The sequence below is a fragment of the Camelina sativa genome, chromosome 1, assembly GCF_030686135.1.
Source record: "Camelina sativa cultivar CO46 ecotype springtype chromosome 1, ASM3068613v1".
Classification (NCBI taxonomy): domain Eukaryota; kingdom Viridiplantae; phylum Streptophyta; class Magnoliopsida; order Brassicales; family Brassicaceae; genus Camelina; species Camelina sativa.
In genome coordinates, this window is record NC_141880.1 from 13,928,647 (window position 1) to 13,949,496 (window position 20,850).

General features: G+C 35.1%; 3 protein-coding genes, 3 non-coding genes and 2 pseudogenes across 6 annotated transcripts; 3 read left to right on the forward strand and 5 right to left on the reverse strand.

The window, feature by feature from the left end:
• Window positions 1-509: 509 nt before the first annotated feature.
• Window positions 510-4,806, reverse strand: LOC104708258 (putative F-box protein At3g29830; annotated as a pseudogene).
• A 4,331-nt stretch (window positions 4,807-9,137) lies between these two features.
• LOC104791178 (uncharacterized) lies at window positions 9,138-9,977 on the forward strand. Its single transcript, XM_010517007.2, has one exon. It carries the CDS (start codon window positions 9,311-9,313, stop codon window positions 9,731-9,733), a length of 423 nt encoding a protein of 140 aa, XP_010515309.1. The 5' UTR covers window positions 9,138-9,310; the 3' UTR covers window positions 9,734-9,977.
• Window positions 9,978-10,670: 693 nt separating this feature from the next.
• Window positions 10,671-10,849, forward strand: LOC147949902 (uncharacterized; annotated as a pseudogene).
• LOC147949903 (small nucleolar RNA snoZ7/snoR77) lies at window positions 10,798-10,878 on the reverse strand. Its single transcript, XR_015565632.1, has one exon. It is a non-coding gene; the product is annotated as a small nucleolar RNA snoZ7/snoR77 (small nucleolar RNA).
• Window positions 10,879-10,927: 49 nt separating this feature from the next.
• On the reverse strand, window positions 10,928-11,079 carry LOC147949904 (small nucleolar RNA snoR2/U65). The gene has a single exon (XR_015565683.1). It is a non-coding gene; the product is annotated as a small nucleolar RNA snoR2/U65 (small nucleolar RNA).
• Window positions 11,080-11,269: 190 nt separating this feature from the next.
• On the reverse strand, window positions 11,270-11,335 carry LOC147949905 (small nucleolar RNA U49). The gene has a single exon (XR_015565690.1). It is a non-coding gene; the product is annotated as a small nucleolar RNA U49 (small nucleolar RNA).
• Window positions 11,336-11,860: 525 nt separating this feature from the next.
• LOC104708268 (uncharacterized) lies at window positions 11,861-12,766 on the forward strand. The gene has a single exon (XM_010424818.1). It carries the CDS (start codon window positions 11,861-11,863, stop codon window positions 12,764-12,766), a length of 906 nt encoding a protein of 301 aa, XP_010423120.1.
• Window positions 12,767-17,208: 4,442 nt separating this feature from the next.
• Window positions 17,209-20,528, reverse strand: LOC104791187 (calcium-dependent protein kinase 6). The gene is made up of 8 exons (XM_010517019.3): window positions 20,144-20,528; window positions 18,997-19,818; window positions 18,720-18,863; window positions 18,471-18,623; window positions 18,282-18,397; window positions 18,033-18,200; window positions 17,726-17,950; window positions 17,209-17,643 (listed from the first exon to the last, which is right to left on the reverse strand). Exons 2-8 carry the CDS (start codon window positions 19,751-19,753, stop codon window positions 17,533-17,535), a joined length of 1,674 nt encoding a protein of 557 aa, XP_010515321.2. The 5' UTR covers window positions 19,754-19,818; window positions 20,144-20,528; the 3' UTR covers window positions 17,209-17,532.
• Window positions 20,529-20,850: the final 322 nt, after the last annotated feature.

Below are 20,850 nucleotides of genomic sequence, written 5' to 3' on the forward strand. Positions count from 1 at the left end.
GGATTTCAATTCAAAAGCTGTTAGCTATGAGTAAATTAGCTCACATATCCGAATGGAAAAAATTAAAAAAATAAAAACCCATTTAGGTACAATATCACATTTAAATCTGTAGAAAGCAAACAAAACCATAAATGGAATTGAATAAAACCATTAGCCAAACAAAAAAAAAACTCAATTTAATTAATAAGAAAACTTAAAAAATTCAAACAAAATTGTATAAAATTTTCGGATTTAATATCATATCGTAAATAATGATTATCAAACAAAACAGAAAGTCAGAAACTTCTACAAGTCTCCAAAACCAAGCAAAGCAGTTCTTCATTTCTTAGTTACCAACTGTTTTTCTAACCAAGCCAAATAAGAAAATGATAAAGTTAAACAACTGAAGAAATTGATCCAAATAAAACACTGAAATACAGACCATTAACATAAAATAAAATAAAAAGTCGAAAAGATCACTCAATGAGTACACTTTTCAACTAGAAATTAAAATCAAGAGAATGCTTCAATTAAGCACTGTTTAGAGTAATTTTTAAATGAGTCGAAGCTTTCTTCAGATTCTTCTGAACCTCCTCAAATCCAGCCTTTATCAATGTCTTCTGCTTATGGTTCATTCCCTTTGCCTCATAAAGTTCAACTCGTTCCAGCACACGCCCATTACGAATCAGGTGTTGAAGCAAATGTAACTCGTTCAAGCTTCCACGAAAGTTCTTTACCTTCAAAACCTTGAGCGTTTTTTCCAAACACTCGTAAGCTTTGCTAGTAAGCCAATGCGTTACCGGATCTATCACGAATGGCGACCGATCGGTCTGCATAATCCAATTAAAGTTAAGCGTTTTATACCACATAGCACAATAATGTGAGAGAGATTTTAAAGATTAAAACAAACAAAAGTAACTTACCAAATCAAAAGTGAGAGATTCCAGTTCCGGACAGCTTTTGAGAAATATTTTAATTCCTCCGAAGTCATTTGGGTGCATATTTGTTCGCATCACCAAATGTCGAGTTTTCATGGGATGATGCAAAGCCATAGGATCGTCACAATCTTGGATCCCCTTTTTCAAAGAAGAAAATATGTTAAACTAGAAGTAGACTCACGCGTTGGGCGAGATAACTTTATAATAATTTTAACATATTTTAGATTTAATAAAATATTTAAAATTTTATATTTTGTGTTTCAATAAATTATCTTATGTTTGTTATTTGTTTTGTTTTTAAATAAGTATTCTCGGTCACTTAAAATGAATGACTATTGATTAGTTAAACATTAAACTGAAATTTTTTGTTAATATGAAAGGTTACTTTAAAATATTTAGTCTGTATCCCATAATATATATAGTTCTTCATGTTTTGTTGGAAAAAAGAACATTGATTACATATAAAATAAAATGCAGCTGAGCATTGACATTATGTGTTAGTTTTTCCGCTTTTAACATAGTCTATAAAACATCAATATCTTCTAAAACCAGACACCTCCAAGAAGGACGAGACAATAGCTTGAATTTCTCGAATAACCTCTTCTTGAGCCAAAACTCATGCTTTTCTTTCATTCTCTGTGTAATTAGTTTTATTAATTAGATAACTAAAGGTAACATAAATAATTGTGATATTTATATATTTACCAGCATGCTTCACACCTGCTTAAAAGTTTTATTATTATATTGAATGTTTTAGCAATAAAATATTTTAACCTTAATGAATTATACAAATGACTTCAAAGGCATTTGTGTTCTAGAAGTAGAATTCTTTGTGTTTCTTGATTAATTGCATTTGGAAAAGAAAGTTCTCTGTTACATACTAAATGCAAACTGAATTTTAGTTTAGAATTGAGTAAAAAAATGTTATTAATAGTGTTTTTTTTTTCTGTGTTCCTTTTCTTTAAAAAAAAATAATATATATATATATATATATGTGTTGTATTATACTCAAAATGACCAATGAAAAAGAGTAAAAACATATTATCGTATTATCGAGTTACTTCTTTTAGTGTTAACTGCATAACCTAAGAGCACCAGATAATTTTTTTTTTCTTCTATGTTTTTATTTCTAAAATCATATGATGGATGGAAGAAGAGATAACTAAAATCTTCCTACTTCTCCAAGATATTGTCTCTCTCTCTAGAATGCAATTGGGATTAGTTTAGAATGATCTTTCGACTTGCACACATGGTCAAATCCCATTGCCTTGCTCACTCTGCTTGCGGGTAAGAACTACAATCACATCATCAACAATCGATCATGGCTAGGAAAAATAATGGAACATATGAGAAGAGAAAATAAGTGCATACATAGTATAACCCAAACAATAATGTTGTAAAAAGAAATTAGATGTTAATTATATTTTAAGAAAATAATTAAGACTAAATTGTGTAAGAAAATTAAAACTGAATTTGGAAGAATCACATGGTTTTGGAAACCCATATCATGAGATGTATATCACTTAGACGTCCAAATCTTTCTCGACCCTAAACCCTAAACCATCGCAAAGCATTTCTCATCAAAAGTCATAACCTATAAATAAAATAAAGGACCATGGAAATGGTTATCGGAAAGAAAGTTAATAAATACATACAAACACAGTTGTAACGTTAAGGAACAAATTTAAAGTAATAGTTTGAAACAGTTAATATTTGTTTAAACTCATTTTCATGGGTGGTAATACATATAAACACACTTGTATAAAATATAGCATGAGTAATAAGTAGCATAAATATTGTGACTAAGATATAAAATCTATTAGGGTTTATGAATTATGATCTAAAACTAAAAATTTTATATTAAAAATTTATCAAACGAATCAAAAGAACAACAAATTACAATATTGAAATACAAAATACGCATTTGAAACAACATTTACAAGTGAGAATGTGTTATGTGCCTAAGACCTTCTTCATCTAATTCTTTCTAATGAATAACTACATTTCACATGGACACTTCTATATATGCTTCAAAATTTCTACTCAACTTATTTATTTCAAAACTTACAAATGTCACATAAAAAAAAAAGTTAAATATTACAAAATTTAGAAAATTATGTGAGAGGTAGAATATGATGTTTGGTGAAGACTTTGTTTAGCTATTTAGAGATAATTTTTTAGTAGTATGAGAGGTTTTTCAGTTTTTTTTTTTGTCAAACATGATGGGAGTTATGGTTATTTTTTGAAAGAATAAATATACCATAGCTTTTGTCTGTGTTTTTTTTCTTTTTTTTTGTAAAACACAAATTGTATTGCAGTTAATACATTAAAGTATATTCATATGATGAAAGATTTGTTTCTAAAATTTTTCGAACATCATGGGAGTTACATTTTAAAGAATTAATATGCAATAAATTGTGTTAATGATTACTATTAAAGAAAAATAAAATATCATATTGGTTTATATATTTAAATTATTTTAGAATAAATTGATTTGATCTCTTTGCACAAAAACTGTGAAACAAATATTATGATTTTTTGTCAACAAATAATTATTATAATATTACAATATTTTTATAGCTTGAAATTAGTAAAAAAAATAATAACCATCACATTATATTGTTCCAAAATTATGATATTAATATTTCAATCTTTAATTATTGGAAATTTATTTTGTCCAAAATTATAATATTAATATTTATTTTTTTCTTAGTTGCAAAATTATAATGTTATGGTAATTATATAAAATATTGATAAATGATAACTATGCGAAATTATAATATTATTGTAATTATATAAAATATTGATAAATGATATCTATATATAATTACTAAAAGAACATTGCATATATAAATGTCAATATATTTTTTAGTACAGAAATATTATTTAAATTTAGTGAATATGAAAAATAATTTATGTAATTTTGAGAAAAATGAAATAAAGAATTTAATAATTGAGAAGTGAAGACATGTGTCGAAAATATACGCTGCCAAATGTCGTCGTTTTATGCTATGTTAGGAGAAAACTTTCTGATATTATATAAGATTGACACACACACATACAAAAAAGAAAATGTTTGCATAGTGATGTAGTGAACGATCTAGTGATGTAGATTTTGTGGAAATGAAATATAACAATAATATCGAATGAATGATCTAGTGATGTAGATATTATGAATCTTAGATAGCAAACGGTTCGTTTTACCTGAAGGAAGAAAGAGCAAACGGTTAAAGATCTAACATATAAAAGATATAAAAAGAGATGAGAAACATCAATTAGTTAGTTCTTTTGAGGATACAAATTAAAAATGAGCTTATTATGTCTGTCTGGGTATGATCTGAGAGATTAAGAACTATGTTCTTGACTTGTCGGGAGGTGGCGAATTCGATGAGAGACATTATATCTCCCTCAAAACCCTCGGGCAGGAAGAGATGAATCTCAAAGTTTTCGATAACTTTGCCAGTAAACTTTGAGACCCAGTCAAGCATAACACCAACAAAGAATACCCTATCACGAACTGAGGGTTCGACGATCTCTCTATCAAACTCCGAAAGTGTAACAAATTCGGACTCTTTGAAAACAAGACGTCGTCTCACGACAGAGATTTCTCCATCTCTTTGAAAGAACACTCTTTCGTACTGATTCTTTGAACGGTAACAACGAGACTATCATAACCAAAAGGGAATCATGGAGACTCGATAAGAAATCTGAGGTGTTTGTTGAAACCATTATGAAAGTATGGTGATAAAGAGACTAGATGGTGTTTATGATTAAACTAGTGGCTTTAGCACCTCACAAGGGTATCTTTTTTTAAGCTTTTGAAAGTCTTGATTTTTTTCTTTCTGGTTTGTGATTTTTTTTTATTAAACCACTTTGACCTCTATTTAGCTTTTTTATTAAATATTTATCTTTGAGTTTTCAACTAAGATAATTGTGATTTGAGAATGCTTAATATTAATTTTTATTGAGCAAGAAACATCAAAAATGTTTTTTGTTTTTACTAAAAATTAAATTAATTCTTACATAATGGGAAAGCTTTTTCAAAATTTTGACCAATAATGTTAGACACGCGCTTTTTGAAAGTATGTTTTTAAAATAATTTTTACAATTAGTTGACTTTACCTCTTTCATAATAGAAATATTTCTAACATATTATTTCTAAGAGTAAAAGTAATTCTTAAATAATAAGTAATATATCTTAATAAATCCATTTTGAAATGAAATTTTGTTAATATATATGATAAATATTGTTAAAAATAGTATACACTATGAAGTGAGTAATTTTTATATTCTTTTGCTGTTTTTTAGTATTTTACTTTAAAGATGCTTTTCTCTTTAATTTAAAACTTTTACCTAGTAAATTTTAATTTGAAATAACAATAGTGCTAAAAAGTTATAATTTTCTATTGGTGTATTTGTTTTAAGGGGAAAAATGAAAAATAAAAGATATTTTCTTTATTTGGGTGATTTGTTATCTTTATTAATCAAATTTGGTGAACTATGCTTTATATAAACCAAAAAACCTATTATGTCCTTACTTTTAAATTTTCCACAAATGCAAACCTCTAATGAATATAGACTAGAGAGGCTTCAATTGAGAAAATGAGATATATTTTTGTTTTCTGGAAAGTTTAATGGATTAATAAGCTTATTTGTATGCCCAATAATTGCAAACAATTCTTTAGCCATTTCTATTTAGCTCGAGACGATGCAACTAGTACAATGTTGTTCAATCCAAAAATTGTTATTATAAACAAAATGTAAAATTATATTCAACCCAAAAACCTTTTTGACATCAAATATATCCCTTAAGGCCTTAATAGAATGTAATTTATAAAAGTTTCCAGAAATGAAGAAACAACTTTAAGGTCTTGAATGCCAAAACCAAAGTCGTAGCCTAAAGTATGGGTTTAGTGAACGCTGCATGATAGATCCACACATTCTCAAATGTGAGGTTTGATTTTTTGAAGCCACACAATTCGATAAAATTTAGTCGAATCTTATATGGTAAACATAAAAAAGTCTTACATAAGAAATCAATAACTATATAGACTTATAAGTCTTTACTGCAATATACATTGAAAAGAGGTAAACGTATAAAGTGATTATTTACAGTTAAATACGTAAAACGAGTCATGCATGCATTAGAAAAAATTATAGTTCCTTGACGGGTCGGAGGAATCGACAGGAATCACAAGGTTTGGTCGGTGACACACAGGTCCGGCCCAGAAAAAGTGGGCAGAGGGGGCATGGGTCAGGAGGACGACAGCATGAATTTTCAGAAAAATAAATTACATAAGAAAATGGTTCGCGATTCTTTCAAAATATGTATTTGGAAATAATAATAATTATAAGAAAATGAATTTAATCCGAAAATCTCTCGTAAAAAAAGGTCCAAAATTTTATGAGTGCTATTCTTTTACTCAAAAAGGGACCATATAATTATTTTTAAGTTTTATGATCTTATTATATATAGTTTTATATTACACATAGCAAAATCTTAAATCAATAAAACTGATATGATTTACTAAATATATTTATATATATATATATAACAATAAAATATTTAGATAATATATAGGAAATTTGACACTATATTATAAAATAATAATATTAAGAAGAAAAAATGAATCACGATGGACATGATATTTTTTTATAATATAGTATACTACTTAGATGTTTAAATAAAACTTAGATGTTATGCACAGCAAATAAAATAGTTCATGACTTCAAAGGCTTCAAACCACTCAATCATAAAAACCTTGTCGATAGACTCGGAGTACAATACGCTACCATTTTGTTGTTGTTAGCTAACGGCTACACTTTTTTATTACTCGGAGAGAAGAAGTGATATTGGAATAGAGGATCCAACGTCGCGACTGAAACCTAGATCCTACTCCCCCGTCGTTAGTGTTCTCATGTCTATTCCTTGATCTCTCTCTCTCTCTCTCTATCTTAGTTCTCCTCTTTCAACAGAGATATATTGCTTGGTTTCTCACATTAGTTTGTTTTGTTGCTGAGAAGAAGAATTTAAATTCTGTTTTATAGTATATCGAATTCCTCTAAATTGATTCATTGAAAATAGCAACTTGTATATTATAATTCTATCAAAAATAGTTCAAAATTTAACTAAAAATTCCAAAAAATATGTTTTAAGTAAAAGAAAAATAAAAACCTTTCCCCAAGGGACGAGATTTATTTTGGGCCGACCGGGCGATCGAGGCTTATGACAAACTTAACTTTACAAGTCAGAAATCGCCGAGCAGTACTTGATCTTGATTTCGATCAGGTTAATCGTCACAGTGAGAACCTCTAAGGTTATCATGATATTACTTACCAGAGCGCTTTGGCCACCCACACGTCAGCGGTCAGTCTCACGGCAGTCCAATGTGGTGTAGTCATCCTTCATCTCTCGGATTTTAATTACCTTTGTAAATGCAGATTCTACAACAACTCGCTGTGAGGAACTTGTGCCGAGCAGAGCGTTGTGTTAATCAGGGAGCTGCATCAGATCACAGACGGCCGAGTTACTGATGTGGTTGTGTGTGCTGACGTGGCAAGTCTAAGCGGGATGATATGAGAAGATAAAGCAGAATCGAGAGAGATGATATCTGGAGAATATTGTGTGCGATGGTTAAGGGAATTGGATTGAGGCAAACAAGATATTGCCTTACGTGAAGATTTGAAGATCTTTTTAGGGTTTAAGGATGATCGAATATAAAATATCTAGGAGGTGTGTCGTAGGCTTTTTAACACTAAGAAAAACTTTTTGCGAGAGATTGTAACTTCAAGGCTAACAAAAAGAAAGCTACGAAGGTGAGTGTTGTTTCTCTTAAATCTATAATGGTGAGAGTTTAGATAGAGAAGTGAGGTCTGCTTAGATTTATTCTTGTAAACCGGATAAGAGTTTGATAAGAATAAATAGTAAGAACGTTTGCTTGGCGTTTTCCAAACAGGAAATTGTGGTGTTATTCCTCTATACCTTTACAACCTTTAGGATTGTTCGTACAAGGTACGGTTCATCTCAAGCACAAAATCCAATGGGCTTTTGTGCTTTTAATAGGGGTTTACTCTCTCGTTGAGAACTGGTTTTAAACTATCAATGTGTTAAGAATTATCCACATATAATATTTCATACAGAAAAGCCCAAAAAAATACACAAAATTTTCTTCTGACAAAAAGAAAACACATGTGTTTTTCATTGATTGAAAAATGATTTATGTATGTAAATGAAATTATATATTTAGTCTCTAGGGAAGGAGGGATAATAAGCAAAATTTTACAAAAAAAAATGAGAGAAAAAGAAACAGAGATATTGTGTGATTTGTTTAGTTGGGATCCAAAATTAAAATATAAAATTAAAGTTAATAATTAAGAAAAAAAATGGGAGATCTTGAATCAAAATAAATTAAAGTTACACAAATATTAGAACTTCGAACATCTTAAACCATATCCATTAGTAGTATCTAAACTATATACTCTCCTTCAAATTAAACAAAAATAAAATAGGAAGGAGAAATTGGGATAATGGATATTCAACTTAAAATCAATTTGTTATGAGTGCATTGGCTCATATGTTATATACAAGTGGGCGCACATGATTATTTTGTCATGTTTCAATGTACCATGTATGATTGATTGTTTCGAACAACCTGAGTTTGGATTCAATACATCATTGTGACTTTCTAGCTCAACATATTCCACATTTACAACACTTATTGCTCTTTCATATTAAATTGTTTATGTCTTTCATAATATATGTATGTGTTAGTTAAGTACGTTTGCATTGCGTTTGCTTCATAATTTTAATTTGAGTTGTAGACGACAAACACAATGCATTCATATTGCTTGCCAAATCGTGATTACAAACGAATTCGAAATCTTGTCATTAATATTCAGGCTCCCCAAAAAAAAAAACCATTTATGATATTTCGACAGAGAAATTTTGCTCACCATCTTGTCTTCATACGCCATCTAAAATGTATTTTAGTTACAAATTTCTCCGAAAATTCATGAACTTTAAATTATTTTTTGTTTTGCTTATTTGTTCTCTTTTTTTTTCAAATCAATCCTTTTATATCTTTAAAGGTTGTTTTAGTTTTTGAACTATATACTTATTTTTTAAATTAATTACAACTCGATATAAATGACACACACTATACCAACTTTGCCGCAAATCATATGAGAAAGAACTGGCATGTAATTATTGGGCAAATGAAAGGAATAAAAATGAACGAGGTCCACAACATACACGGGAATAAAACCAGTCAGTGTCAAAGCTTTGTTCACAATCTCTCTCTCACATCTTTCTCACTTTTTCTCTCTAAAGCAACCTGATCATCTCTCAACCTCCTGATCTTCATCTTCCTCTCTCTGTCTGATCTCTCTTGGCCATGAGCTCCTCAATTATGAAAACTCTTCAGATTCGTAAACCCACTTCTCTCCCTGTCTCTTCCACCACCACCAGAGATGAGCCAGGCCTTCTCCGTCGCCGTCTCTCTTCTCTTTCTCTAAATCTTTCACGTAACCAACCTTCCACCGTCTCTAGATCCAAGTCGGTGTCAAACATGGGAGAGCAAGGAGGGAGCTCCGTGAAAGAATGGTGGGAATGGAGTTGGTCATGGATTCTCTTAAAGAAGTTACCAATCTTTTTCACAGATCTTGAAGTTAACAAGAACGGAGCCAAACCATCATTGGGAAATCAACAAACAGGCAGCTTCACTCACGTCTTCTTCATGCTCCGTTCTGAGATCCGCCGCCTCCTCCGTCCTTCCTCTGACTCTCTTCCTCTCTCCTGCAAGCATGGACAGCGATGAGTGCTCTCTCTCTCTCTCTATCTCTTCCGTTGGTGGTTTAAGATTTTTGTGCCTACGCTTATTCTTATTAAGAAAAGTTGTAATTCTTAATTATAATTTGCTTGAAGCTATTTCCTACATAATTCCTAGTTTTCGTCATTCTAAACTTTTCTGTCATATGTATGATTATTTCATTTTGTTTTAGAAGTTGTGTACTTATGTTTCATTATATTAAGTTACAAATCATTATTTCATTACTTATTAATTACGAGCCAAATTCTTAGATGGTGATGATAAAAGATCGAATGTTATTACAATACAAGTCAAATTAAACATTTGAAGAACCCACTTAAAAGTCAAAATATTAGAGCTGAATAGAATTTTCCAAGTTTGTTTTTTACCTCCTTTGTCTTTGCGTTCAATTAGGCAGAGAAATACTAGTATAGCTTTTTGACTTGTTTACGTCTTCCAAAAAAGGTATCTCCGAAACGTCGGCTACAATCGAGGTGGCCACTGGGGACAGGAATAACCATAGGTGGCCCATCTTCATATAATCAAACAACACATTCTTTCTCTGAATTTCGATAATCGAGATTTAAAAACAAACTCATACTACTAATATAAGCGTGTGAAAAGACTACGATGAAAATCCCCGCAGAACCATTATACATCTTCGGACCATGAACCAAAACATGGTTATAAACTCTTCCTAGTCGATGGTAGAATCTTATAATCTAAGATGTAATGTGAAAAAAAAAAATCAATACTTATCATGAATACAAAACAAAACAAAAAATGCTCATGTACTTCTTTTGGATTTAATGTTAAGACAGAAAGAACAAAAAAATGATAAGAAAAAAAAAAATTATTTTGCTTCTTGATCAATATAATGTGGGATCTTTTCTTCTGATTTGCAATAATGAAAGTCTACTTGCAAGAGGAAATAGAGAAAAGACCAATGGGTTTCGATTTATGCCTGCAACGGAACAAGAACAGCATTTGAATTCTCGCTGCTCTGATCTCTCAAAGGCACTTTGCCCATCTAATAAGTATCGAAATTAAATAAAATTATATATATAGGGAAGCCTCAGTAAGCCAGCGTTTTTCACATCAAAGAGTATAAAACTCAGACGGTAATTCCATATTTTAGCAATAATCATCATCGGTAACCTTCCCAATAATCAAATATCAAAATTAATTGGTTTTAAAAATCTAAAATGTAATCGCCGAAATGGCTCCGTAGATCGTATAATAATTCAAAGATCCACAGGTTCCTATCAGTAAGCGAAACACGAACATTTGTATACGTCCAATGTAGCATCGAGGATCACAGCCACAAAGAGCTACCGTCGACGTGGCATCGGACAAGTTCATATCATAAACTAATATAAAATAAAATAAAAGCCTCAGCGAACCCGTGTCAAATCACCCACACAGCGGACACAGAACGGTTGGGAAGTACGGTAGATAACCCGGCCGAGCAGCTCGAACCCGACCTTAACTGGATCGGGAACACTGACCGGGGGATGGGTGTAACTACCGGATGCAATCCTCGTTCAGTCCACTGTTGTGTAAAGTGTCATACGGCACTTCCTATCTTATGGGATTGCTTCTTCATCGGAGATAATAAACTTCTAGACACAAATTAAAACAAAGATTACTGGTGAACATGGAGAATCATATCAAATACTAAACATATAAGAGAGATATTAGAGAGATAAGAGTAGCTGCGTTTATTTATATAGTAGATGTTAGGACTTAGGGAGGCGGCATATATAACTCAAAACCCTAATCTTCTACGTCCGGTTCATGTATTTTTTTTGTACGTCCGGTTCATTGTCTTATTTTCTTGTAACGGCTGCTGATTTTTTTTTTAATAACTTTCCTAGTGTTGCCCGTTGTTATAGTTTTCGTATGTTTCTAAAAAATATTTCAATATTAATTATACAATATTTTTGTAAAGCAAACTTAGAATTTAACTTTTCTCATCAAAAGAACAGAATATGACATATACATCACATTACTACATTTTGATTCAAACATAAAAAATGATTAATGATTTGTCTCTTTTTTTTTTTTGTAAGCATACAAGTTCATGTGTCATATCATTTTTGTAAACAAAAAAAACAGCGTTTGAGTTGAATAAAAATGACGTCTAGGGTTTTCGGAGAGAATGAGGCTACGATGATGGAGGTAGGGGAGCGTGATCGGCCGCCGGGTGATCCACCGGATCTTCGACAGTCGTGGGTAGATAAGGTTATTGGGGGTAATTTGGGAGGTAGGTTGACTCCAGAGGCAGTGTTAGACGATGAGTTTGTGGAGCAGAAGGTTCGGTTGGAGTTTCCATCTGGGGAGGATGGGGAGCCGGTGGTGACTATAGAACCGGAGGTGTTGAAGGCGATGAATGGATTGTGGAGGCACTGCATGATTGTGAAGGTTTTGGGTAGGAGTGTTAACATCTCGGTATTGTCTAAGCGACTACGGGAGTTATGGAAACTGTCCGGAGAGCTCCATGTGATGGATCTACCAAGACAGTTCTTTCTGGTTAGGTTTGGTTCGGAGGTGGAATATTTGGCAGCGCTCACAGGGGGACCATGGCGTGTGTTTGGAAGCTATCTTATGGTCCAAGCATGGACCCCGGAATTCGATCCACTGGTGGATGAGATTGTCACAACCCCAGTTTGGGTGAGGGTTTCTAACCTTACGTATAATTTCTATCATAGAGCAATTCTGATGAGCTTGTCAAAAGGACTAGGACGTCCGATTAAAGTTGATCTAACAACGCTGAACTTTGAAAGAGGACGTTTTGCCCGCATCTGTGTAGAAGTCAACCTAAAGAAACCACTGAAAGGATCCATTCTGATTAATGGGGGTCACTATTTTGTGTCCTATGAGGGTTTGACGAACATTTGTTCGCTATGTGGTCTGTTCGGTCATGTTGTGCATAATTGCCCTACGAAGAGTGTAGAGATGACAATTGTGGCTGTTCCGGATGTACCTAGTGCTGACCCTCCAGTGGTTGAGCAGGGTAGGGATGGTTTCACGCCAGTTTGACGTTCGGGGGGGGGGGGGGGGGGGGAGGTCGAGATCACTGACGACGGCTGTTGCCTTCACGGCTGGAGGATCAAACAGGGGATCCAGCAAATCTCGGGAGGAGATTTTGATTGCCAAGAATCCCGCAAATATTGTTGTTTCCAACAAATTTGGAAGGTTAGGTGAAGATTGCGATTCCGTAGTTACTATAGGGAACGCGGGATTATCGGATTTGAATAAAAAAAATATTCCAATTTCGAATGTTCGGTTTGATATGAGGAGTGGGGGTCAAGTGAAGGAAAGAATAGGTAAGGGCCCAACGTTGACTAATAGAGGAGGTGTTAGGGGTGGCCCAAGAGAGAAGAATAAAGGAGGCCCATTAACTAAAGGTACTAATGGACCAGAATTCAAAGAATGGAAATAATAAGCCCATGAGAGGACTCGTTTACGGTCCATCAAAAGGAGAAGTTGAACTGTCAGAATTTGGGAAGCGGCTGCGAGTAGAGCGGGATGTCCTTGGTCGTGCAGGCGGAGTGTTTGATGGGTTGGGTAGGCCGGAGGGGTGTACGGCTGATTCTCCTCCGCATTCGGTTGTTGATACGACGATGGGTATGGTGGCCGAGAAATAGGCGAAACAATCGGCTATAGTGCTGGTTGACAATCGGGATCCGCTAGATTGGATGGTTGCAGAGAGGCGAGACTAACAGCTTGCCCCGGTAGTTCGAGCTCGTTGCCTTATCTTCTTAATGAATTGTTTATTTTGGAATTCCCGGGGGGCAAATAAACCAAATTTTCGTCGTTCTATACGGTATTTGTTGAAAAGGTTCAAGTCGGATGTGTTAGCCTTGTTTGAAACTCATGTGAGTAGTGATAGGGCGCAGAGGATTTGTCACAGCTTGGGGTTTGACAAATCTTTTAGAGTTGATGCAGTGGATCAGAGTGGGGGGATTTGGCTGTTGTGGCGGTCGGATGTTGGTGAGATTGAGATTTTACAATCTTCTAATCAGTTTGTATATGTTATGGTGGAGAGGGATGCTGAGAAAATCCATCTGGTTGTTGTGTATGGGAAAGTACAAGGCACATGGGCCTGATGGATATCAACCAGTGTTTTATCAGGATTGTTGGGATACCGTTGGAGAGTCAGTGGTTCGTTTTGTGTTGAGTTTCTTTACATCAGGGGAGCTTCCAGCTGACACGAATGATGTGCTTGTAGTTCTTATTGCTAAGAATCAGAAGCCAGAGTCAGTTAAACACTTTCGACCAATAAGCTTGTGTAATGTTTTATTCAAGACTATTACAAAGACCATGGTGATGAGGTTGCAGGGAGTGATGTCACTACTGATAGGTCCTGCTCAGTCTAGCTTTATCCCAGGACGTCTTAGCACGGATAATATAATTATTGTCCAGGAAGTAGTGCATTCAATGCGTAGGAAGAAAGGGTCTAAAGGGTGGATGCTTCTCAAGCTTGATCTGAAGAAATCCTATGACAGGGTGCGGTGGGATTTCCTTGAGGATACCTTGAAAGAAGCGAGACTCCCAGAACAATGGATACAATGGATTATGGCGTGTGTGACAGGTCCTTCGATGACATTATTGCTGAATGGGGAGAAGACAAACGCTTTATGACCATGTCGTGGGCTTCGCCAGGGAGATCCCCTATCTCCTAACCTCTTTGTGTTGTGTCTTGAGAGGTTGTGCCATCAAATTGATAGGTCTATTGGATTGAAGGAGTGGAAGCCATTCAGTTTGTCTAGGGGGGGGGGGGCTAAGCTTTCACACCTTTGTTTTGCAGATGACCTAATCTTATTTGCAGAAGCTTTGGTAGCTCAAATAAGAGTGATCAGAAAGGTGTTGGAGACTTTCTGTGTGGCATCAGGACAAAAGGTAAGCTTGGAGAAATCTAAGATTTACTTTTCTACGAATGTGGGTCGGGAGCTAGGGCATTTGATAAGTGTGGAGAGTGGGATCCAGAGTACAACGAATTTAGGCAAGTACTTAGGTATGCCTATTCTTCACAAGAGGATTAGTAAGGATATGTATGGGAGTGTTTTGGAGAGGGTCTCAACAAAACTTTCAGGATGGAAAGGGAAGGTGTTGAGCATGGCAGGCCGTATAACCTTGACCAAATATGTTCTGTCATCAATACCAGTTCACTCGATGAGTACCATTATCCTACCAAAATCTATTCTCAAAAGGTTGGATACGGTCTCACGAGAGTTTATTTGGGGGAGTACCGCTGAGAAGAAGAAACAACATCTGGTGGCTTGGCAACGTATTTGTCTACCTAAGAACAAAGGTGGGTTGGTGATTAAGTCTTCTAAAGTGATGAATAAGGCGCTGATAGCTAAGATAGGATGGCGGATGTTACATGATCCAATCAGTTTGTGGTCACGTGTATTGCGGATCAAGTATAAGGTTGGGGAGTTTAGAGATACTTCTTGGACTCGGGTGAAAAGTACATGGTCTTCTACGTGAAGAAGTGTAGGAACGGGTCTGCGGGATGTTGTGTTTCCAGGTCTAAGATGGGTGCTGGGTGACGGTAGTAGTATAAAATTCTGGAAGAACTGCTGGTTGGATACTGAGCCACTGTTGAGTGTGGCTTCCCGAGACATACCAGCCGATTGGGAGGATTTACAGGTGAAGGATTATTGGATGGAGGGTGTCGGATGGGACTTGGCTAGGATCACACCTATTGTTCCCCCGATAGTTGTGCTACGCCTGGCTGCAGTGGTGGTTGATTCTGTCACTGGAGCGAAAGATAGAGTGGCCTGGAGTGCAAGTCAGGACGGACGGTTCACTGTAAGCTCAGCTTATTTCTTTTTAACTCGCAGTCAGGACCCTCATTTACGTATGGAGTGCTTCTTTGGTCGGTTGTGGAGAGTAGTTATACCAGAGAGGGTTAAGGTTTTTTTCTGGTTGGTTGCAAATCAGGTCCTTATGACTAATGCTGAAAGATTCAGGCGGCATCTGAGCGACTCTGGAATTTTTCAAGTGTGTAAGGGTGGGGAGGAGGCCATTCTTCATGTGCTAAGAGATTGTCCGGCGATGTCGGGTTTGTGGAGACGTATTGTAGCACCTGAGAGGTGTGCTCTGCTTTTTCACCAAACCTTATTGGAGTGGATCTACACAAATTTTGGCGATGTATCGGTACATTATGCAGTGCCCTGGGCTACTGTTTTTGGGATGGCAGCGTGGTGGGGGTGGAAATGGCGATGTCATAATGTATTTGGGGAGACCAGAAAGTGTCAGGATCGGGTTCATTTTGTTAAGGATGTAGCAAAGGAAGTGGTTAACGCTCAGTCTTTGGCGGGGCTGGGGAGATGTCCTGGAGATCGGGTGGTGCGGAACATTGCATGGACACGTCCGCAAGGCGACTGGGTCAAACTCAATACTGATGGTGCCTCTCGAGGTAATCCTGGCTTCGCTACAGCTGGGGGGTCTTGAGAGATAAGGACGGGGGTTGGATAGGCGGATTTGTCTTTAACATTGGTGTTTGTTCTGCTCTATTGGCGGAGTTATGGGGCATATATTACGGGTTGGTTATTGCTTGGGAACGCCGAATCACTCGGTTGGAACTGGAGGTGGATTCGGAATTGGTGGTCGGTTTTCTCAAGACAGGGATTGGTGATACACATCTTTTGTCATTCCTAGTGCGTTTGTGCTATGGCTTACTTTCGAAGGACTCGACAGTCCGAATTTCTCATGTGTATAGGAAGACTAACCGACTTGCTGACGGTTTGGCGAACTATGCTTTCTCTCAGCCGCTAGGGCTGCAATTATTGGAGGTTTGTCCCTCTTCTGTTGTTTTGATTTGTATGGAGAATGTTAGTGGAACTGCGTTCCTTTAGTCGGTTCGTTTGTAATTTTGAGTTTCTATTTTAATAAAATCTAAGAGACTTGCCTTGTTCACACCAAAAAAAATATCATTTTTGTAAACACAACTGTACTTTTTGCTCATGTTGTAAGTTAAGAGTATAAAAAATGATTACTAATATCACGTTAAATGAATCCATCTATTTCACCATTTTTTTTTGAAATAATTATAGAAAGTGACATAAATAACGCAATTGCATGTGCATTGTGCTGTGGACAGTATATGAAGCATAGATATATAAATAAGTGGGGAGCACATGGTTTCCCTGTCATGTTCCAATCTACCACATCGGGACCAATGTATGATTTGATTGTTTCGAACAACCTTAAGTTTGGTTCCAAGACTTCACTTTTATTATATGATTGAGACTTGTTTAGTGATCCACATTTTACATCATTTATTTCTCTTTTCTTACATAAATAAACATACATGTATTATGTCCATAATATATACACTCATGTGTGTATAGGTTTATGTACTTGCTTATTCAAAATCAAATGTAACTAGAGAAAGTAATTAGTAGACGGTGGAAGATTATATTCATATTGTCACACAACTTTTATCATACTTGTACTATATTGGATGATGATTGATCTCTCAAAAACCCAACAAGGGTCAAAGCTTTCAACGATGGAGATGAAACAAAGCTCACCGGCCAAACTCTTTTAACAATTGTTACAAACAAACAAACAAAACAGAGAGAAAATGGAGTAATCCTCACAGCTACTGATGAAACAGAACGAAACACTTTTGTTCATCCAACCATATTTTTAATCATACAGTCGATTCGCTGCAGCTAAGAATCTTGTTTCTCTTCCTCCTCATCTGTGTTTAAAGATTGCAAATGTTGGTTCCATGGAAACATTTGCAGCCTCACCAAGCAAACGGTATAAAAACGTTGTGTGTAATGTGCCTACACATCTCTCATGCTGATGTTTAGGCTATTTTTCATTGTTCTTCTCCCAACACCAGCATTTCCCTTTTGCATCATCGCAACAAATTCTTCATAATCAATCCGACCATCCTGTAAGAAACAAGAACCGAAACATTATCAGCAAATGCCAATGGTGAAGATCGGAAGAATCATGTCAAGAGGCAAAGCTTACGTTGTCTTGATCTACTTCTTTGATTACGTCTTCAAGAAAAACATCGGTCATCCCATGTTCAATGCATGATTGTTCCAGCTCATCAATGGTGATGTAACCACTTCCATCTTTATCAAAGTACTGAAATGCAGAGACAAGATGCTCTTCTCTCTCTAGCTTATTCAGATGGATCGTCGCTGCAATAAACTCGCTATAATCTATTGTACCGCTGTTGTCCACATCAGCCTAAGACACAAGACAGAATAAGGTTACTGACATCTATATAGTGAAATGAAATAGTATATTTCTCAAAAGCATGCATTTTTACCGCTTCCATAAGATCTCGGATCTCGGTATCTTTCAAGGTTGAACCATATCTTCTCAAGCCAGCTTTGAGTTCATCAAAAGTGATTGCACCACTGTTATCCGTATCCATTGCCTCAAACATTGCTCTTAAACCCGCAATCTCTTCTTCTGAGAGGCTCTCAGCTATCACCTGATCATTTCCATAATAAGTAATATGAGTAAACATATCTCAAATTAACGTGATGCAGAGACATTTAAACTACATACTGACCTTTAAAGCCATCTTTTTTAATTTATTCATTGCAGAAAACTGTTTTAGACGAGACAAAACAGCTGGATCAAGTGCTCTGTCAGGTGCAACTCCGTTCTCACAGATCCATGGATGACCTGCAAAAAAAAGAGATATATAGTCTAATGTTACCAAAAGTAACCATTTATTTAAGTGTAGATAAATACGTACGCAAAACTTCATGAGCAGTCAAGCGGTCAGAGGGGCTAGAGCATAACATCTTCCGGATCAGATCTTTAGCACTGTCGGATATGACAGGCCACGGGTCTGAGTCAAAGTCGATATATCCCTTCAACACAGCATCAAATATTCCTTGCTGTGTTTCTGATTCCAAAAAAAAACACAAAACCAAACTTCAGCAAACCTTGTCAATGGCATTAAGCGAACGCATCGAAACGGCTATAAGCCATTTGCACATACCTGCCCAAAAAGGAGGGACACCACTTAGTAAAATGTAGAGTATAACACCAGCAGTCCACACATCAGCTTCTGGACCATAATGTTTGAGAAGAACCTCAGGAGCAACATAGTATGGACTTCCAACAACATCTTTGAATGTTTGGCCTGACATTAGAATACAAAATTACATTAAGCATAACAAATGGAGCACTCTAGAGATCAAATCAAATGTTTGTATATCAAAAGCTCTATGATTTAACTAAGATGCTTAGACACTTTAAACTAGATACCACATTACCTGGTTTGAAGAAAACAGAGAGACCAAAATCAATGGCCTTAAGAGAGAAGTCATCATCCTTATTAACCAACAAGAAATTCTCAGGCTTCAAGTCTCTATGCATAACACCAAGCGAATGACACGCCTCAACAACACCGACAATGATCTTGGTCAACTCGGCAGCTTTCCTCTCGCTGTAATGCCCTCTTTGAATAATCCTATCAAACAACTCACCACCAGCACAAAGCTCCATAACAATGTGAACATACAAAGGATCCTCATAAGCTCCTTTAATGGTAACAATGTTCTTGTGACCAGCTAAATGATGCATTATCTGAATCTCCCTCCTAACATCCTCAACATCTTCTTTAGATATCAGTTTCCTCTTTGATATAGACTTACACGCATAATCAACACCCGTGGAAACCTCGGTACACAAATACGTCGTCCCGAATTGTCCTTGTCCTAGCTTACGGCTCAAGGTGTAAAGATCACGGATGTTAGGAGTCTTGTGACCAAGAACATAGTAAGCTTGGTTGTCAACGTTACGCCGCATAATAGGTTCTTTAACAGGAATCACAAGAGCTGGATTGTTGTTGTTGTTGTTGTTGTCTTGTTTGTGAGCTTCTTTGGAGAAATCTTGTTGTTCTGTGGTGGGGGCGGTAGGAGAATGATCAGAGGAAACAGTGGTGGTGGATTTGGAATTCTCCTCGGGCCTAGTATTATGATTGCCCTCGTAGATTTTGTCCTTGAAAGAACCACGGCATGAATTGCCCATGAAACAATCTCTCTATTTTTTTCCCCACAAGTTTCTCACTTTCTTCTTCTCCTCATCCAACGATACTTTTATCAAAAAATAAAAAGAAACATAAACAAACAAACTCAAATCAGAAAAAAAAAAGTATCAAACTTTGGAACCATATCAGAAAACCCAAATCAGATCAAGCTTCAAAAACATAATATAATCAATATTAAAGAACCAGAAAAAAAAAGACAAGACAAGAGTTGCTGAAAAGTCGTTATTCAGGAGAAGTTTCATTAAATGTTCATCGACCATTTTTACCAATATTATAGATGGATAGATCCCATACACAAAAAAAAAAAAAAAAAAAAAAAAAAAGAATCAATAGGTAAATAAAGAAACATCAAGAAACAGAGGATCTAGTACCGGAACAGCCAGAAGAAACGATGGTATTGATTAGGATTAGGATTAGGATTAAGATTAAGAAATCTGATTATTTTTCTGGGAGGAGATGAAGATGAAGAAGAAGAAGAAGAAGACGAAGAAAGATAAATATTATTCGAAGATTAGTTTTTGTTTAAAGTCAATAACAAAAAGAAAAAAAATGGTTTCTTTCTAACGTTATTTTTATAAAAAAGTATTTATATAACTTTGTGTGTTGCTGTTTCTGGTTGGGTAAAATGGATTCGTTGAATCATCAGCATGAGTGTAAAAGAATGATTCTATTTTTTGTGGATTTGTAAAATGATGAGGAGAGGATGGTGCAGAGAAGAAAGGGTTACTCAAGGATTAATTAATCATATAATTAATACTAAAATAATTAAAGTAACCCACTTAAAACTTAACCAAAATCATCCCTCCATTAGAGTAATCCAATGAAGAATTAAATAATATATTTTTTAATTTTTTGTTAATTAATTATAAAATTTTACTAATCTATCATGTATAAAAAATATTTATATTATTTATATTACATTAAACAGAAAACAATAAAATTTTACAGAATTCGGAATATTAAACATATTTTACAAAATTCGGAATATTAAACATAAATTATAAAATTCAAAATATTAAACATATTAAACAAAATTTGGAATAAGATTTATTGTGCGCTTGCACCAAATTTTTGCCAG

Coding starts and splice junctions, on each gene's coding strand:
- LOC104708268 (XM_010424818.1), top strand. CDS start 11,861: ATGACGTCTAGGGTTTTCGGAGAGAATGAGGCTACGATGATGGAGGTA.
- LOC104791178 (XM_010517007.2), top strand. CDS start 9,311: ATGAGCTCCTCAATTATGAAAACTCTTCAGATTCGTAAACCCACTTCT.
- LOC104791187 (XM_010517019.3), bottom strand. CDS start 19,753: ATGGGCAATTCATGCCGTGGTTCTTTCAAGGACAAAATCTACGAGGGC. Junction 18,624..18,719: donor TGTCCCTCCTTTTTGGGCAG/GTATGTGCAAAT, acceptor TTTTGGAATCAG/AAACACAGCAAGGAATATTT. Junction 18,201..18,281: donor TAAAAAAGATGGCTTTAAAG/GTCAGTATGTAG, acceptor GGAAATGATCAG/GTGATAGCTGAGAGCCTCTC.